This window comes from Nomascus leucogenys, chromosome X, assembly GCF_006542625.1.
Source record: "Nomascus leucogenys isolate Asia chromosome X, Asia_NLE_v1, whole genome shotgun sequence".
NCBI classification, from domain to species: Eukaryota; Metazoa; Chordata; class Mammalia; order Primates; family Hylobatidae; genus Nomascus; species Nomascus leucogenys.
Genome location: NC_044406.1, coordinates 6,337,601 through 6,358,428, shown reverse-complemented (window position 1 = coordinate 6,358,428; position 20,828 = coordinate 6,337,601). Strand labels below are relative to the sequence as shown.

General features: G+C 39.4%; 1 protein-coding gene across 2 annotated transcripts in view; it reads left to right on the top strand.

The window, feature by feature from the left end:
* Positions 1–18,129, top strand: part of PNPLA4 (patatin like phospholipase domain containing 4) — a 28,991-nt gene extending 10,862 nt beyond the window's left edge. For both annotated transcript variants that reach the window (XM_030807434.1, XM_003260992.3), the window contains exons 5-7: positions 4,810–4,875; positions 14,740–14,892; positions 16,191–18,129. In XM_030807434.1, the coding sequence (XP_030663294.1) occupies positions 4,810–4,875; positions 14,740–14,892; positions 16,191–16,322 (351 nt within the window). In that variant the 3' untranslated portion in view covers positions 16,323–18,129. The remainder of the gene's footprint in view (positions 1–4,809; positions 4,876–14,739; positions 14,893–16,190) is intronic.
* Positions 18,130–20,828: the final 2,699 nt, after the last annotated feature.

Sequence of the window (20,828 nt, the reverse complement as noted above, 5' to 3'; positions counted from 1 at the left end):
GCTGCTTGAAGGCAGCCTGCAGAGGGGAGACCCCTTTATAGAGTTAACCAGAGCCCCAGGAGGCCCCCTCCAAAATCATGTCTTTATTTCCCATCTGAGAGATTTATTTCCAGGTGCCACACCCAGAAAAATGTTCCCTCCAAGGATGACCCTTTATGTCTGTGGGTCGCCAGCAGATCAACACCAAGCTGAGATCAGTTCCTGCCAATACAGATAATTTAGGGGATGGGAAAGAGTCATGGAGGGGTGGTACACATCCACCTAACCCTTTCGTTGGTGGGCTCTGGGACCCTTGGTGAGTCTCAACTTCTTGGAGCCTTGGTTTCTTTATCTTTAAGATGGAGACCTTCAGAACAAGGTCAAATGAAGTATGTATGAAAGTATTTCATCAACTCTTAAGTACACACCAGATGTGCATGGTCACCTTCAAGTGCCTCCACTCTCCAGACATCCATCTCTTCATACTGGTCATTATTTAGCATGATTCCTTCCTGATTCCTCTCCTGGTGTGCCGCTCTACACAGTATCCCCCGAGTGTCGAGTGTGTGCATTTTGCATACCAAGTCATTCATTTCGAGTTCCACATTTTATTGTGGGCTCTTTTTCTTTAGAAGCATGCATGCAACTAGGAAATCCAAACACATTTTAATGTTAGCCTTCAGCAAAGCATAACGAGGGAGGTGAGCCCCTAGGTTAAAAGAAAGTCATATGCAACCTCCAAGGCTGAGCTGAAATGATGTGTAAATTAACAGTGCAATGGCGTGGTAGAGTTCCACTGCTTCCCTGAATTGGTACAAATCATTGAATTCTTCATGTTTAAGACTGATGCACAAGTGTTTTCTGAAAGGGTCTTTTGACACGTGTGAATGTAGAGGTACCCAGGAAGCCTTTCCTGCACCATAGTGTCCCTGGCCGTCTTGAGAAAATTCTACCCTGTCTCTATTGCAGTGATGTCCCGAATTTCTTCGCATGTGTGAGAATGCTCTTAACAAGATCCTCTCACATTTAGCCTTGTGAAGGTGAAATAAAAACTGAATTTAGGATTGGTCATTATCTTGGAAAAACTGAGGAAGATAAATTTGAACCTGTCTTTGAATTTCAACTACAGCAACAAGTTCTGTATAAACAGTTAATTCTCATTAAAGTCCACAGTAAACTTTAGGCATAAATGAAACTTGCTGAGAATTTAATCCTTAAGGAAGCTAGGCCACATAATTTTCTAAACACCTCTTTTCTATAAAATGCAAAATGAAGAGAGTCAATCAGAACGTCTCGGGAATGTGCACCTGGCAATGTTTTATATTGTTGCTACTGGAAGACACTAGCTCTCATTTTTATCATTGTGTATTTAGTAAGAACACAAATCAGTGGTTTCACATATGTCCAACATTTAAAGTGCTGTACCAAGTGATAGGGTGTGAAAAGTACACCCCTGCTTTCCACATCAGCGTTCTCAACCACAAACACTGCACTCCTGGCAGTAAGAGCCCAGGATATTACCCAGATAGTTATTTCTTGTGATAGCTGTCTGTCCTTTGTAGGAATTTGAGCAGCATCCCTGGTCTCTGTTCAGTAGATGCTAGCAGGACACGCCCCCCACCCTCCACCCCAGGTTATGACAGACACATTGCTAAACGTCCCTAGGGGGTAAAATCACCTCCAGTTGAGAACAAGTACTGTAGATGTGTTGAGGTTCATTGGCGAGGTGAATTTCACTGGGAATATTGTGAGGTGAGATACACTAAAAGCATATGTTTAGGCATAATATTTTATTACATGACCTTAGAATGTCAGTGTTTATCTCCTTTCTTAGGAAATCCTATTTGCCTGCAATAAAATGGCAGTAAGCTGACTACAAATAAGAAAAGCTTCTTAGCTCTTAACTATCTAAAGCTAATTTCCCAACTAAACTTGGTTTGATATACAAATCATCAGTCCATATAAAGGGAGAGTCAGCTATGACAAAAACAAATACATTGATTTGGAGGAGTGACAAGTATTTTCCAGTTCATTGCACTTTTCATATCATTCAGGAGGATTCTTACTGTTGTTATCTGTAGGAAAGTAATTGGATAGCATTTTTCATCCAAATACCTCAAAATAGTTCCAAGCATTAACTTGTGAACTTTACATTATACTTTGACATGGGGGAAAAGAAAAAAAAAACATAATTCTAAGGTTAGTGATTTTTTTGCAGTCCACATGTCTCTCTGCAGAATAATGAAATAAATCATTATATTTATGTAGTGTCTTTGGTTCTTTAAAGACCTCTAAGTACTGTAATTTCACAATATGTGTGCTATCTACAAATTGCTCTAGTTATTGCTTTGCAGTGTTGCATTTGCTGAATAACTTCATCAAATAGCTACATTGTGCTTGTGAAACATACCTAGGGTCTGTGATTATTTTTTTAAAAGTGTAGCCAATTGATGATAAGGCCAGGTTTAGTTAGGGTGAATGCAGTTACCTTAACCGTAAACAACCTTTCTCTGAAGCCAATGATGTCATTGCTGCCGGTGGGCTGAGAGGGTTGGAGTTGAAGATGCCTGCTTTCTGTCCTCTCTCTCCTATTGATTTATTAAGTGATCTTCACCAAATCACCCAAGGTGCTACTCACTCCTGCTTTGCCTCTTTGTGAAAGAGACATGATTGCTCTAATGTCACAGTATTGCATTATGTGGGCCATTTAAAGTTGAGATTTTGAGAAGAATGTCGTGGTGCGGGCATGTCCACATTGACATTTTGTAGAAGATTGGCAGACCTTGCGTGAGATTATTATGCCCTGTAATAAATAAATAAACAAGCACATAAAAAATAAATAGAAGTGCCTGCTTTCCTTTGGGAAACAGTGCTGCAAATTAGCATGCTTTCAATATTTCAGTAAACAAGCGATTGAGATAGATGTGCATAAAATTGACCAAAAGATGAAAAAAAGACCCATTGTGAGAAATCTGACATGTGTCTGTTGGCTCTGGTAAAAATATACATTTTATATTAAATTGGTTCTGGGGACAGTCTCAACCACGTATTAGCAGAGAGACCTTTGAGCAACTTTATCTTTTTGAGACAGGGTCGAGAAATAATTAAATGAGACATTATATTTGAGGCAAGGTCTACTTCATGAATGTATGACCTGTGCATTTGCATGTGGCTCCACTATCCAAAGGGCCTCACTGTTGGTTTAATGCTCTGCTGTCAACATCTTAATATTCTCCATACTTTCTGAACAGGGGGCCCTGCATTTATCTTATTTTGGACAGGACCCAGAAATTATATAACTGATTCTGGCACCTAGCACCAGCATGGTGCAATAGAACCCTTTCACACATGGCTATTTCTTACCTTCTTTCCTGCTGGAGTCACTATGTTGTGCTGTTACCCTTGAATTTGCCACTGCTGAAACCTGAGGCCCCAGAAGCTTCTTTGGGCACTTGTCAGGAGCCTGTTGCTGTAGGAGCTGTTACAACCAGGCCTGTGCCTTTGCAACCAACATGCCACCAACAGCACTGGGCAACCTTCTTTAGTGCCACTATTGAGGTAGGTTGAGGAGTGTTGGGTCCATTCCCATCACAGAGAAGGGAGAGAGATACCCAACAGATGTTTGTTGAGTACTAGCTCTGCCAAGGGCTGGACATACCAGGAGAGACACAAGTCCCTGTCCTTTCAGTGGGTTTTTTGGTAATAAGGAAACAGGAGACATGTCCAAGGAAGAACCACTGCATAAGAAAGCTATGGAAGTTCCCTGTACCTGGTGCAGAAATAAACATGGCAAGAGTGGGTTCCAGCTGTGTCGGGTCACAGCTCAAAAGAGGATTTTCCTATGGAAATTGTTATGCTGGTGACTGAGTCTGTAATTTACTTGCAGTTCAGAATAAATAGGCTTTTGAGAGCTGACCCAAAAACTATACCTATAACATTGATTTTTGGAGGAAATGCCTTTTGAGTTCTAAATAATTGTAAATGGATGATCTGCAAGTCAGCATTTGAGCCATAATCCATTTCTGAATAATGTATGATGAAAAAAAATCTCATGAAATCTTTGACAACAAACAGCCAGAGTCTTTCACTTATCAGTTGAAAGATTATAGCTTAAAAAATATTCAGTATCTAATGCTGTATGTTTTCAAATAGAACACTAGTGATTTGGAAACTGCAAAATAAAACATTTACATTTCAGAAAAGCTATCAGAGCCCAGCTTCTTATGATGTATGGAATGGTAATTTCCTAAATGACAATCTTTTTCAACTGTTTAAATGGGAGATAAAGCATAATTGATGTCACTGTTTGCCAGGGTTCCATTACATATCCTGACCACGTCATTGGAACATAAAATATGTCATTCCCTTTGCAAATCCTGGTGACATAAATGAGAACATCTCTGAGCTGTGGACTAACCTCTCTTGTCATAATCAGAGGGCTTTGTTCCTCCAGAAAGCAGGAGTGCAACTGTAACATGATTTTTACAGTATATGATAGAACATTACAAATAATTTATCTGTAACCTTTACATACTCAGGAAGTTAGACTTACCTTAAATTTCATTTTGTAATAACTTGTGTGTCTACTATTAAAATGCTGATTTTCACCTAGGTGAAGTTGATTGAGTCAGAGTATGTCAACTTGTACCTATCTGTTTAGAGTCTTTTCCAATATTAAAAGTGTTATCTTTTATGTAATTATGTGCAGTGCCGCACTTGAAATCTGTGGGGCTTATTTATTGAGATTTTGCTAGTCAATACTACATCAACTGTATTGTCTGAATGTTCATGCCTGTAGTCATGAGCAGCTTCTTTATTTTATCCATGTAGGTCCTCCTAGCCAGCAGTTTTGTGCCCATTTATGCAGGACTGAAGCCAGTGGAATACAAAGGGCAGGTAAGCTTGTTATAACTGAGGAATTTCCCTCTTCCCTATATTAACATGTTTCTTTTGAAACATCCAATTTTATAATTATTCTAGTGGCTTCAAATCAGTTTATGTTTTTTTCCTCCTAAATAGCTTTGTTTCTCTTTAAGAGGGAAAAAAAATACAGGGCCAGTGATAACTTATCATCAAGATCTCGTGAATGGGAATGATTGACTGTGATGCTCTTTATATATATATATATTCTGTTGTTGTTGTTAGCAGTGAACGATTTTTTTTCCACCTAGTAAAGTCCTACTTACAGCCCCTTCTAAGCAGAGTTGTACCACCGTCAGGGTGAGAAAAGGCTTAAGGGCTCCACACCTTGTCCTCCCCCAGACAACGCAGCATAGGTTCCTTCCAGCCTGTCCTCAGCCCCTCTGCTAGGCGACAACCCACTCCCCTCCAAGGCTCTCTACTTACCCAGACACGTTGATCACTGCAAGGCCAAAACCCATTTTGTTTGAGGAGAGTGCTCCTCACTTGGAGCTGGCACTTAAGACAGGATGCCAGTTCTTTTAGGGAAATTTAGACATGGGCTTCCACCTAAGGTCTGCGCTGACTGTGACCCAGCTTCCTTCTGTGATCTACACAGAGTTTGTTTTGAGTATTCACCATTCGACCGAGGCAGCTCCTCCATCGCATGGACACAGGTTCAACATGAGCATTTTATTCTCAAATATGGTGTCTATTTCACACATGTCACAGATATGTATTTTATAGCCAAATATAGTATTTGGTTTAACGTGTTTATTTAACGTATACTGGAAACATGCATTTTATAATTAATACAGTAGCTATTTTACAGACACCAGAGATATGTATTTTATAATCAGAGTATCTGTTTAGCACATAGCAGAGATATGCATTTTGTAATCAAATGCAGTATCTATTTAGCACATACCAGAAATATGCATCTTATAATCAAATGGAATAGCTATTTAACACATAGCAGAGATATATATTTTGTAATCAAATAGAGTATCTGTTTAGCACATATACCAGAGATATGTATTTTATAATCAGAGTTATCTAACACGTACTAGAGATATGTATCTTTTAATCAAATATTATACCTGTTTAACACATTCCAGAGATATATATTTTATAATTAAATAGAGTAGATATCTAACTACTAGATATCTAAATAGAGTAGATATCTATTTATAATTAAATAGGGTAGATATCTAACACATACCAGAGATATGTATTTTATAATCAAATAGGGTATCTGTTTAGCACATACCAGCAATATGTATTTTATAATCAGAGTATCTGCCTAACACGTACCAGAGATATGTATTTTTTAATCAAATATAGTACCTATTTAACACATGCCAGAGATATATGTTTTATAATCAAATAGAGTAGATATTTCATACATATCAGAGATACATATTTTATAATAAAAGAAAGTATTTAGCATATATCTAATAAAGTATCTATTTAGCATGTATCAGAGATCAAGCATATATTCAGGATGAATAAATTACATTTGTTTTTTATATATGTAATATATATTTATTTATTAATAAAAGAGTACATACAAAGTGCTTTAACCATCTTTCATTCATTCATTCACCCACTCACCTTGAGGGCCCAGCACCAGGCCTGTGCTCAAGGAATTGATGGTCTCTCAACAAAAGAACTGAGTTTTACAAACCCTTTGGCTAATAGGATCGAGGCAATGTCTCTGTTCTGATATCATCGGTCCTCATCAATGTCTTTCCTTGAGCTTTGCTGAGCTTTGGAATTTTTTCTTTTCTCTCTGGTGCAAATCATAATAGGCTTCAGGTAATATGGAGAATGTATGTTTTGATAGAGCAGAAGGTAATGGGTTGAGAGTGAGTGGTAAGATTCCACATATTCAGATGCTGTCATTTGAAATACTTAATGAAATGTTGAATTGACAAGTAAAATTACTTTGCCACTTAGTAGATTAGAATATTTTTCCTCTAGGTCCCTATTACGCCAGTCTCTCACTTACGAATTAAGAGTGTTTCTATCTTAGAAGGAGAGGCAGGTGGTAGAGGCTCCAGGTTCTCTTCCAATATACACTTTCTTCTTCTTTCTTAGTAACAGAATCCCAATTTTTATCTGGACCTATGGCTGTGCAGCTAGGTTATATATCGCAGCTTCCCTTGCAGTTAGGTGTGGCCATTTATTTCATTGTTGGGCAATGACATGTGAGCCGAATAACTGTGGGACTTACAGTACAAGGAAAGTTGTATACCTTTCCATTTTTCCTGTTGCCCAGAACTTAGATATGATTACTGGAGCTTCAGCAGCTCTTGTTCATCATGAGGTCAAGGATCACACCCTGAAGATGGCCAAATAGTGAGCTGGAAATACTCAGGTCCTAAATGATTGAGGAGTCTACCTTGCCAGCTTGCCCTCGATATTCCTGTTACCAGAAAAAAGAAGTAAAACTTTTTTTTTGAGATGGAGTCTCGCTCTGTCACCCAGGCTGGAGTGCAGTGGCGCGATCTCAGCTCACTGGAAGCTCCACCTCCCGGGTTCATGCCATTCTCCTGCCTCAGCCTCCTGAGTAGCTGGGACTACAGGCGCATGCCACCATGCCCGGCTAATTTTTTGTATTTTTAGTAGAGACGGGGTTTCACCATGTTAGCCAGGATGGTCTCTATCTCCTGACCTCGTGATCCACCCGCCTTGGCTTCCGAAAGTGCTGGGATTACAGGCGTGAGCCACCGCGCCCAGCCTAAAACTTTTGTTATTATTGTATACACCAGAATCCAGTGCTATCTGCTGTAGGGATTCTTACTTCCAATTTTACATGTGAGGAAATTGAGATGTAAAGACGTCAGTCTACTTCACTGAAGTCACCGAGCTTGGAAGGGGGCAACTTCCCCAAGGTAGTCCTTTATGTTTCTGTCTTTGCTGTGCCTCTTACTCTGCTTTGCCCTTTAGTTCTTTTCAAACAATGCATTCCTTGTTTTCTTCCTGTCCAGCCCCAGAGCCATGTCGTGGGTGTGTGACAGGAAGACTAACAATGTTTGAAAGGGCATGAGTGAGGAATCAGTTTCTAGTGGACTTTCCATGATGTGATTGAGTACTTTGGACATGAACACAGAGTGACAGCCACAATTAAACAGCAGAGAACGCACAGGCCCAGAATTGTGAGGAAGATGGAAAGCGACCCACCCAAGCCCCTTGACCCTGGACAATGTCCCAGGACGGTGTCTTGCTGATCACGTGGTGTCTGTGCATAGGAGGCACATCATAATTACTTGTAGAGTTGAACCTTATGTCTCCTGAAAGCATTCAGTTTTCCTCTGTTGTTTAATGGAGTCCGCAATAAGGGGGCCTCATGCACATGACTGACAGAGAGCCACAGCGGCCTTGCATTGTTTATAACACCAGAAAGCGACAATTTAGAAGTGCCATTCTCTGCTTAACACTAACTCTCCTTAAGCCTGATCACCTCCCACATTCTAATAGGGTTTCCATGCCCAGTTGTTTTCTAGAATCTTTCCATTTTCAGGGAAGCGTGAATGTTGCTTTAAACGCAGTGTTTTAATGTGAGTATAAGCTTTTTATGTGATTTAAATTACATAAACATTTCAGTTGTGCTGAATACACCTCTCATTTTCTAGATTTTCATGTTTTCATACAGCTCAGGTTTTGATGTATTTGTTGTCTTTGGTTATTTTTCTGAAGTGACAAAAATGGAGGTGGCAGAAGGGGAAAAAGGGACTTAGTGTTACTTATATTTGTGGCACTGAGTCAGGAAAGGCAGAGAAAGTGGGACTCAGCCAACAGGGGCAGAGTCTGTTCTCTCCACTTGTGACTTTTGTTAAATACACAGACCTCCTCATTTCTACATTGTGGGTATTACTGGATTTTATTAAGGTATATCTGTGGATCCAGTATGTGCATTAAAAAATGTTTTTATTAATCACTTAGAAGAATCATACCTTAATAAGACTTAAGATTAATTTCAGCCACAGCAAATACCAGTATGAGTCCTTTCAAAACCCTCTACCAGTGGTTTAAAGTGGAATGATGTCTTTGAAAATTGCTTTTTCTTTTTAACTTGGGAAACATGGCAAAACCCCATCTCTCCAAAAAAAAATACAAAAATTAGCCAGGCATAGTGTCATGTGCCTATAGTCCCAGCGACTTTGGAGACTGAGGTGGGAGGATCACCTGAGCCTGGGGAGGTTGAGGCTGCAGTGAGCTATGATCACACCACCGTACTCCAGCCTGGGCAACAGAGCAAAACCCTGTTTCCAAAAAAAAAAAACTGCTTTTTAAAAAATATTATTTAAAAAAGTTCTGTAGCTTTCTCTGGCTTCATCTTATGACTATTTTAGTACCTTACTTATAGTACATACCCATTAATAGATGTGTCAGTAAATGAATGGAAATAAATTGAAGTTTAGTCCTATATTTTTGACTAATGATTTTTCTTTACTACATATGAACTCTTTCCAATGGTAGAATAAATCCACAGGAATATTCACACATTTAGGCCATGTTTTCACAGATTCTTGTCAATTTGGAATAAGAATGAAAATTTTCAAGAGGAATTCTTAACTCATTTGTTTTAAGAGATAGAATTAGCATTGGCAGGTGACTAAAATATCAGAATAAAATCATCTCCAGAACTGGCACATGCACATCAGAAGAAAAGTTGTAGGGTTGGCTGGGCATGGTGGCTCACGCCTGTAATCCTAGCACTTTGGGAGGCTGAGGCGGGCGGATCACCTGAGATCAGGAGTTCAAGACCGGCCTGGCTGACATGGTGAAACCCTGTTTCTACTAAAAATACAAAAAATTAGCCGGGCGTGGTGGCTCATGCCTGTAATCCCAGCTACTCGGGAGGCTGAAGCAGGAGAATTGCTTGAACCCAGGAGGCAGAGGTTGCAGTGAGCAGAGATCATGCCATTGCACTCCAGCTTGGGCAACAAGAGTGAAACTCTGTCTAAAAAAAAAAAAAAAGAAAAGAAGTAGGATTTTGCATTGTTTCCTTTCATCTGAGTTGGAATTCAAATAATATTTTGACTGTGTAGTATTACAAGATCGCTTCTTGGCCTTTTGGTTAAGATTAAGTGTATACTATTACAGGAACGTGAAAATGCACCCTTGTATTACCCTAGTCCATGTGGATTTGGCATTATGGGTCATTTATCCTTTCATTATTGACACTTGTGTCGGAAAGAGAATTGTGGAATACTCCATGTAACTGTGCTTTTATATGAGGTTGATACTGTGGTCCTTAGGCTTCTATTTCCTCATGGCTTAGACTTTTTACATGGAAATGCAGCTCTGTCACTGTCATAGCAAACAGTGGTAGCTGGCCTTGCCACCAGCTAGATTTGGCTGGATGGAAACCTGGATCTCAATTTCTAGTTATTCTGAAATAGACGCTCTTATTCTTCAGTCACTTTTTAGATTTTTTTGCACTGTCTGTTTAATTTTTGAAACAACATGTTGGTCCTCTAGGAAAAATTTTCTATATGGTGTTTATAGATGGTCAACTGTTAACCCTTTAGAGCCTTCTCAAAAAGTAGATATCTGGAGTCATCATTTTTAATCATCCTTCACACATGCAAAAACCAAGAAAGCAATGCACCAAGAATCAATACTTAGTAGAGGTTAGTATGGCGGGTTTCTCAACCTCTCTTTTAGAATTGTATTTTTACTTGTCTTTCTTTGATTAAAAAATCTCATCTGTCTCTTCTTCCCACCGTAATTGGAAGATTCTCGCCTGTGTCTAAGGAGGTGGGTATCTCTTTGTCTCTTTCCCTCTCCCTTCTATTTTAGGAATTGCTAATCAAAAGCATTGTTGGGCATTGCTATCTGTAGGCTATCTCATGAAAGCAATGCAGATATGTTTGCAAATAAGAAATTATTGTTCAAAGCACACTTCTCTTTCACCCCTCAGAAATCAGTTCTAATTTGCCCTGCCCCGTAGAGCATCCCTGAATTTTACAGTGTGCGAGAAAAAAAACCTGAAGTGAAAAGACAACTATCCCTTCTTGCCTGTATATTCTATAGCAATAGATGTTTTATTCTCTGTAAAGTATCAGATAGCAAATACTTTCAACATTGCCTCTGTCAACACACCTACTCAACTGTGCTATAGTAGAGGGAAGCAGCCGCAGGCAATATCTCAACAAAAGGTCCTGGTCATGTGCCAATAAAATTGTATTTACTGAAGCAGATGGTGGGTCGTAGTTTACCACCCCGTGAACTATAGAAAGGAAACCTGCAAGCCTCAGTTTCCTCTTCTATAACATGAGGGAACTGAATATACGAGCATGACCTTTCTGCCTTATAGGGTTTGCATATTAAATTATACATGTGAAATCACTTTTAAACTATTAGGCCCTGTGCCATGGTATTTATAATAATTATAGATAGCAACATTCGTTCTTCCAGCAAAGTATTTTTTATTCACTTGTTTTTTGAGCAAAATATACCTTAAGAAAATGGAGCCCTTCATTGAAGTTCTATCACAAACATATCCCCAGAGTCTACCACACATCCAGACACACACTGGATGCTCAGGGATCACTTGCTGAATGAATAAACTGGCCCTTTCAGTAGAGGTTAACTCATCAGGTCCTTTCTTAAGTTTTCCACTTACATTATATAATAGCAGTTACTTGAATTCATAAGGCATGTTCTCAATAGGTACCCATAACACATCAACGTATAAAGCAAAGTTTAACAAGTACTGCCAGATGAATATTCTAGCCTGTTTAGGTGTAACGGGTAGCCTTATTTCTTTAGAAGTGATTCCATTAATTCTAGTTTTCAGTGCTATAACCCAGAGAACAATCACAGTAGATGTCTGCCCCACAATTGGGCATGAGTTTTTTTGTTTTGTTTTTGTTTTTCTATTGAGCAGTTGCTTATTTCTATGTCTTAGGACTCAGGCATTGACTTGAATGTGGAACACACTTAGAATATGGCCAAAGATTAGAGAAAAGAATAGTAGGTCTAGCAGTGGGACCGAGAGGTGGTCACTGTACAGCCTGTAATGAGTATGATTTTGAAACTATTTTGCCCTGGAATTTTTATGTACTTGCTCTCCCTTTTCCTTTGAGGATGATGGTGATATGTGATGAAAACTGACAAACACACAGGAAAACTCTAACAGGGTAGACCAGCAGCTATTTTTCTTAAGGACAATTTTGGAGTCACAGAAGCTCATGGAAGTAGCTACCAGCATGTAGAATGCTGCCCATGGAGCAAGAAGGTGGGAATGACTCACAGCCATATGTTGTGAACAGCCAGAGAATTTGTGGACAGAAGTGTTTACTATGCAAGATTTTAAATTATCAGTAGAGCACAAGATATAAAATGTTTCTACTTTTAATTTGGAGGTTGAAGAATATTTGTTGTTGTGACGGTTGTTTCCAGAAACTGCTGGAATCTGCATGCCCAAATGAATGCGTGATTGTCCTAAGTGATACAGCTTATGAGAGCATAAATCAGGAGTAAGAGGTACCACATTTAGCATGTCTGAGCAGTGGGGCTATAGCATCAAGGGTTGTGAAGGAGCTGGCATCATTGCAAGTTTAATCAAGTGATTTGATAAGCTGCTATACATTTTCCCTTGTCATTTATCTAATCAGAATAAGCTAACAAGAGTGAACAAAATTTGGAAAAAGGATTTTCGATTCCCTGAAACAGCAGTCATTAACCCCACAGTAAATTAGAACACTTTTCAATTTAATGAGCCAGATTGCCCTTCTTTTCATTAAGTTGAATAAATCACAAGAGCTGTTACTTAAAGTTGCATATCTTTAATTTTTCTTGATGAAACCTATATGAATTTTTACATCATTGATGACAGCTTCTGTTGACATATGAAATAATTTTGGAAGCTGTCTTTCTTTTCCCTTCTGGGTATTATCCTATTTCAGAATTTGATATTCACACCTAAAGCAATCAGGGAAAAAAAGCAAGTTCTGGGACAGAATCGGATATTTTGGAGCCTTTTTTTGCAAACCTCCCTTTTAGATCATACAGTTACATAACCAGCTATATTTTATGTATACATATGGGTACATATATAAACACACACAAACACATGTATACATGCATATACACATACACATATAAATACGTGTATTACACATATAAATAAGTATGTGTAATACACATAACACATAATATATCATAATCTTTATATTCTTTTAAAAATAATTACAATATGCAAATTATGCAGGTCAGTTTTATTTTAATCCAATCTACTTATACTCTCTCCTCCACCAAAATGCGATTCTCTCAAAAGGAATTTTCAACCCATTTTTATCTTTTATTTATTTACTTTTATTTCCTTTGGAGGAGTTTGTGGCTGGCCAGAGCCTTTGTAAATAATGTGATACCACTCATTTTGTCATCAGCTTTAGAAATAAACACAATTGGCCGGGCACAGTGACTCATGCCTATAATCCCAGCACTTTGGGAAGCCAAGGCGGGCAGATCACGAGGTCAGGAGATTGAGACCATCCTGGCTAACCCGGTGAAACCCCGTCTCTACTAAAAATACAAAAAATTAGCCGGGCATGGTGGCATGCGCCTATAGTCCCAGCTACTCGGGAGGCTGAGGCAGGAGAATGGCGTGAACCCGGGAGGCGGAGCTTGCAGTGAGCCAAGATCGCGCCACTGCACTCCAGCCTGGATGACAGAGCGAGACTCTGTCTCAAAAAAAAAAAAAATAAACACAATTAAGAAGGACATGAAAAAGACCCATTGGAAGAAATAAATGCATGGTTTTAAGTGAGTTGAGAACATTTTATTTTGGCCTGTTTCTCCCTCCTCTTGCCACCTTAATGTTGAATAACAAAGGTTTGTTTTATCTGCATTGCATTTTACACATTGAAGTAAAACTCAGTTTACAAACTTCACTAAAGATTCCTGCATACAGGACTTTCAACTGTTACCAGACTTTTTGTTTTTTTGTATATTATGTGAAGGCTATTTTTAATAACAGATAAACTTAGACAATTTGGGTGTTATTTCCATGTGTGTTGTGTTTATTGATTGCTATAGCTTATCATGTGAATACATCAGATCATGGCTGCATTGAGACTGTTTGGCCTTGGAATAGACAGCAGAAGGAATATTGTCTGTGTGGCTCTTCAGTCACCATTTCTCACTGTGCGCTTCTTTAGAGCTAGGGGCTGAGGCTGCACACACCTTGAGCACCTCATTGTCCGTCCTCATTGCCCCAAGACTGTTTCATTTTCTTCCTTGGGAGGCTTCTGTCCTCTGCCTTCTCCATCACTCACTCCCCTTTGGGGTGGGCTTGAGAGCACTGAGTGCCTACTGAGGAATGTGTGCTTTGATGCAGCACTCCCATTCCTTATGGCTTCAGGACATGCCCCTTGCTTCAAGAGCACAGGAACCACTTTGGAATTAGAAGCATTTCTAGTTGCTGTATTTACTTTTTAAGTTTGCCACAGAAAATGCCAGTTTCCAATTCATGTCATAAAAATGGAACCTCCTCTGGTGGTGGATGTTTTGTTCAGCATCCACAGTAAATTTGACTTTTTAGCTTGATTAAATAATGAACCCCAATCTAATTACACATGGCTTCTTGGGCATGCACTCTAGTCAGTAAGAATTCAAGTCTTACAGACAATAATCTAGTGAAATTCTGTCCAGAGTTGTTCTTATATTGGTAAGTAATATGTGTACCAAGATTGGTTTTACCCCCAGAACAGATCCCCAGTGAGATTAGTCCTCAAAAATAGCAATTTATAAGCATATCCAAGGCACACATATTATTAGAAGCTGCTTTTATTTGTGCAGGATGTGTTGTTGACATGTGCTGATGTGAGATGTTTCTTTCCACAGAAGTGGGTGGATGGAGGCCTCACCAACGCTCTTCCCATCCTGCCCGTCGGCCGGACAGTAACCATCTCCCCCTTCAGTGGACGACTGGACATCTCCCCGCAGGACAAAGGGCAGGTGGATCTGTATGTTAATATCGCCAAGCAGGATATCATGGTGAGTAATTATGTTCAGTGATATTTGAAGAGTTCTGATCTACTAAAAATTCCCACAGAATTCAACGTGTTTCCCAAGCACTGGAAGTTCATTGATAATTGTAGGTAGAAGTTGCATCTTCTCCTTAGTGTGTTGTTTAATACTTTACAAAATGTATCAGCCATAGGAACTTGGGTTCCTATGGACTGTCAGCATTAAGTCTTTTTTGCTGCTTTTATTTTTATTTTTTTTATTTTTAGCACCCCTCCTACCTTAGCCTCCCATGTAGCTGGGACTATAGGTGTGCACCATCTCACGGGGCTAATTTTTTTATCTTTTGTAGAGACAGGTTTTCACTAGGTTGCCCAGGCTGGTCTCAAACTCCCTGGCTCAAGTGATTCTTCCACCTTGGCCTCCCAAAGCACTAGGATTACAGACATGCACCATGCCCACCCATTTTTGATGCTTATTAACTGTCACTTCTTTTTCTTCACTTCTTTTTTACATCAATAAACTTGGTAGGATATCAGAGCAATTTTTTTCTTCTTTGAGAGAGGGTGTTGCTCTGTCCCCTAGGCTGGAGTGCAGTGGCAAGATCGTGTCTCACTGCAGCCTCGACCACCCAGGCTCAGGTAATCCTGCCATCTCAGCCTCCCAAGTACCTGGGACTGCAGGCACATGCCACCACACCCGACTACTTTTTTAAAAAAATTATTTGCAGAGACAACGTCTCACTGTATTGCCTAGGCTGGTTTCAAGCTCCTGGGCTCAAGTGATCCACCTGCCTTGGCCTCTCAAAGTGCTGAGATTACAGGCCTCAGCCACCACGCCTGGCCCAGAGCAATTTTAAATAAAATCATTTATTTGCTCAGAAAGATGGAGGTAATGAAATATATAAAAATAGTGGAGAAAAACTTAGGGACCCAAATGAATAATTGACATAAAAATACTGATTCCCTTAATCTAGTCTAATAGTTTTCCACCTGGGATGATATTGTACCTAGACATTTTTGGTTGTCATGTCCCAGTGGTGCTACTGGCGTCTAGTGGGTAGAGGCCAGGAATGGTGTTAAACGTCCTGCAGTGCACATGACTATCCCACAATTAAGATGTCGTGGCCCCAAATGTCAGCAGCACCAAGGCTGAGAAACCCTCCTTTAGTGTATCAGTGGAGGTAACTTCTGAAGTTTAAATTTTTCCTACTGATTTTTTGTTACTACTAATTGTATCTGTGATAAGAAAACCTAGATTATAAAAATAATGTATATTTACCTGTACTGCAATATCCTACAGCTTAAATTTCGGTCTTTTTATTCTAGTTGTCCCTGGCAAACCTGGTGAGACTCAACCAAGCCCTTTTTCCCCCAAGCAAGAGGAAAATGGAATCTTTGTATCAGTGTGGTTTTGATGACACTGTTAAGTTTTTACTTAAAGAAAATTGGTTTGAATAAAATGCCTAAAAGTTTATAATGCAAAACACATTTTAGACAGTTTTTGATGGAAGTTTCTAATCAAATCCTTTTTAGAAAATCTATCAAGACTCAATCTTATTACTCCTTGTAATATTTGTGTTTATTTTTAATATTTGAAATATCACTTAGCACAAGGATATAAGAGGCACTTTATTAGAATTTGAAAATGTCATTAAAAAGGATACACTTAGGTGATAAGGAATCATTTTTGGTGAATTGTCGCGTCCTTTAAAAAATGGAGGAGGATAGGTTCTTTGGGTAAATTGAGGAACATGGAAAATGGAGAGCCACCACTTAGGTGCCATGGAGAATATGTGGCATGATCTTGACATGAAGCATGGGTATTTCCATGACTTAGCTATGTCCCTGTAGCTCTGGAACTGAGGGAACTAGGTAGGAGAGGAAGGATTTGAGAAATAGGCAACTCATGGTTAAAGACCTTTGATCAGGACTGGAGGAACAAAGGTTTATGTATTAGTCCATTTTCACACTGCTGAGAAAGACATACCCGAGACTGGGCAATTTACAAAAGAAAGGTTTAATGGGCTCACAGTTCCACATGACTGAGGAGGCCTCACAATCATGGTGGAAGGTGAAAGGCATGTCTCACATGGCAGCAGACAAGAGAAGAAAACTTGTGCAGGGAAACTCCCCTTTATAAAACCATCAGATCTCTTGAGACTTATTCACTGTCATGAGAATAGCATGGGAAAGACCTGCCTCCATGATTCAGTTACCTCCCACTGGGTCCCTCCCACAACATGTGGCAATTGTGGGAGCTACATACACTTCAGGATGAGGTTTGGGTGGGGACACAGCCCAACCATAACAGTTTGCTTTCCACAGGTGTGTGCAATTGCTCCCAGTGCAGTTAGGGGCAGATATCTAGAAGCCTAGGAGATTTTCAAGAGGCTTATCCCCTCTCATCTTCCTCCCCTAAACCCCACCCCCCAGTTTAGGAGATTATCAAGCTGGTTGTCATTCATTCTCTCTCTCTCTCTCTCTCTCTCTCTCTCTCTCTGGCCATACCTCTCTGAGTATTTAGCTATTGTTCCGTATACTGGATACATCTATTATGGGAACTTAAATAGATAAAATACTACTGAACACAAAGAACCAAGTAGCCTAGTAAATAAGAATTAAATCCAGAATAATCATTCACTTCTCATTTTTAAATCATGTTGTACTGATCCCAGGTCTTTTACTTTCTGAGTTGTCCATCACTTTGAGGACTTGTGTATGGGCTTGTACTCATTTGCTCACACTGTCTTAAATCCTAAATCTGTTTTTATGAGATTTTGCCAAGCATGAACTCTTGATTACTAAGAGGCAGTTAGAGACAAACCAATTTAATTCCATGTCTTCAGTTGTCACGCATTTCTTCTTTTACCCTTTGAAACTATTCTTTGAGTCAATTTTATGGTTCTCAGAAGCCAAAATACACAATTTTTAGCACATAAACACACCAACGATGGCCTCTTTTTGAGGAGCTCTGCACAGACCCACTCTAGAGTAATGATGGTCCCTGTGGTATGTACTTTCTCCTACTCTAGCAAACATGTAGTTTAATCTTAATGTGTTGTTTCCGTAAGCGACATGAAGTGGATAGATTGTCAATTGTTATGTCCACTTATTCACTAGGTAAATTTTCAACTTTAATACTTTTCTCCTTACCCCTTCCTTTGACCGTTTCATGTGAATATTCTATTTGTATGATACACTGTATTTCAATAAATTCCTTGTTGATGTACGCTTAAATTGAAGAAATTTAAGCTGCAAAACCAAATCTCATTGTATAAGACTTTTTTGAAGTATCTTGTATCGACTACATATGTATTTGACCCTGTGGGTGGATGGTACTTTTCTTTTTAACTTTTATTTTAAGTTCAGGGGTATGTGTACAGGTTTGTTATAGGTAAACTTGTGTCATGGGGGTTTGTTGTAAAGATTAATTTATCACCCAGGTGTTGGTACTTTTCTTTAAAAACATTGTAAGATCATTGACATATCAGTCTGCAGCAACTTTCCTACATGAGGGGAATACAGCGGTGTAATGAAACACATACTTGGTACACACTAGGCACTCTCCGGGGCTGGTGCACCAAATTCTCCTGTGAGCACGCTACCAAGCATGCTCTGCTTACCTTTGCTGGAGTGTGTGCTCATGCAGCCATACTAATTGAAAACAGGCATTCACAACAGGATCTGCCTCACTTGTGGGATCAAAATTTTGAGGCATTGTAGAGCTGGCATATAGAAAATCTGAAAGGACTTTCTGACCCAGATACTGATATGTTTGCAGGGTAATTACTGTGATTGGCAGCTTGATAAATTCCCAATTCCCGGTGGGGGCAATTTCCTTATATCTTTGAATCTGTCATTAAAAATGTCATTAGTCTTCCTTTTCTTCTTTTCAGTAACACACTTTACTTTGTAACTATGGTAACCCACTGCTTCCATTGACAATTAGAGAAAATAGATTTGGTTTTTAAGTTAAGTAGTGCTCTAAAGGAACAAGCCATATATTAAAAAAAAGAAAGGAAAAAAACCTTAATTCTGGGTTCTCAATATCAGGCGCAGGGTGTGTATACCAGAAGCTTGCAAAGATACAGTCCACCACTCTGGGCATTGAATTTTGATTCTAAACAAACATGAGCACTCAAAATACACAGATATTAGTGATTATGCTTTTAATTTTTTGGAGGATTAAAAAAGATAAACACAATTACATAAAAACATGTTTATAAATATTAGTTGTAGAAAGTTTTTGGATCCAGTCTATTACTTTTACAATTGAGGAGCCTAACTATGGAAGATCAGTGTTTTGGGATTTTTCTTGCCTAAATTTTGTCTACATGATAGCAAAATAAAATCAGAAGTTGAAGTAATTATCTAAATAACTCAAAGTAGGAAGGAAGGCAGTTATTGCACTTCATGTAAAGTGGACAGATTTTTAGACAGCTATCATGATTCTGATTTGCAAATTGACAGTTTCCTTGGGCAGAATTCGCCGTTTATTTGCTTAGTTCTGCACTTCAATTTTTCTCTAACTGCACAACTCAAAGCTCTGCTTACTTAATGCTAACACACATGTTTATTTTTCCTCACACATATCCCCTAACTCAGTATAATTTCCCCATTTTGACTGACTTAGAGGGGAAAAATATGACTTAACTTCATTCATACTTTAGAATGCATGTCTGAGTACACAGTCATGTACAAGTCATAATATCACATCCAACTTAATCTTGAAATAAGATAATTTGTGAAAAACATGAATGTGAACATACTTGCACATATATATGTATGTACATATACACATACCTAAAACATGTCACAGCAGCTGCATTTTAACTGTGCCTAGATGAAGCAGTATTTATGTAATGCTCGATTTCACTGACTTTATAAATGCTCTTTAACCTTTATATAGTCAGATTCACTTTTGTGGACAGACCTAGTAAAGTGCGTATGCGTACTCTACTCTTGGAAAGCCCCACAGCTCCAGCCAATCCAAGAATATCAGCCCTCCCTTGATGGGCTCAATGGCTTTGCAACATGACCTTCCAGCTATGGCCAAGCTCATGGCCCTGCAAGTAGGTCCTTGATTCATAAACTGTCCCTTGCAAGATTGGACTTGGGCCGTGCAACGAGTCTACTGGGCACTTTTGTGGATCCCTCCCTTCATGGAGCTCACCTGAGCAACTAAGAAAACAATCATGTGAGGTAGGTAATTCAGGCCACACAAGCAATGTGAAAGGGCCAGGAAGCTTGAGGAAGGTTTATGGTGGCTGCTTCTCCTTTTGTCCAACAGCGAGATGTGCTGGTGTCTGTTGCTAGCCAAGACACGGACTTCACTATTACCCCCTCACCCACCACTCACCTGGACACCCACCACTCACAAGAGGACCCCCTGGAGGAAAGGCTCAAGATGACACATGTTCAAATCCTGAAGTTACTCCAGGAAGAAGGTAAAATGCTCGAAGGGGTGATCACTGGGCTTATTGACATTGTGGACACGTCAACCCCAAAACTTGGTTCCTGGCAAGGTCATGGAACTAGGCAATTTAGCTCTACTGATCAACCTCAATCACAACTATCTCTTGACAATTTCAAATCCAAGGGGGTTACTAGTGCCAATCACTCCCAGTGAGGGAAATGATCTGTTCTACTTTGCCATTTCTGGTTCCTCCTTCTACTGGCTGAACAGAATCATGGTAATGGATGATCTTATTGTACTTGTCAAGGGGAGATGGATTTGCTGCCATATGATGGGGATAGGGAGGAATGTGCGTGAAATTGGGGTAACCCCTCCGGTTATCCAGTCTACAACCAGCACTAGTGGAATAGTTAGTGGGAAACCATTGCAACCTTATATGGCAGAAGCAAGGGTACACATCCCTGAGGACCTAAGGTTTGAGTCATGTCACTGGAAAATGGACTCTGATCACCTGACCTGTGCCTGAAAAGGAAGCCACCTGGAATAGA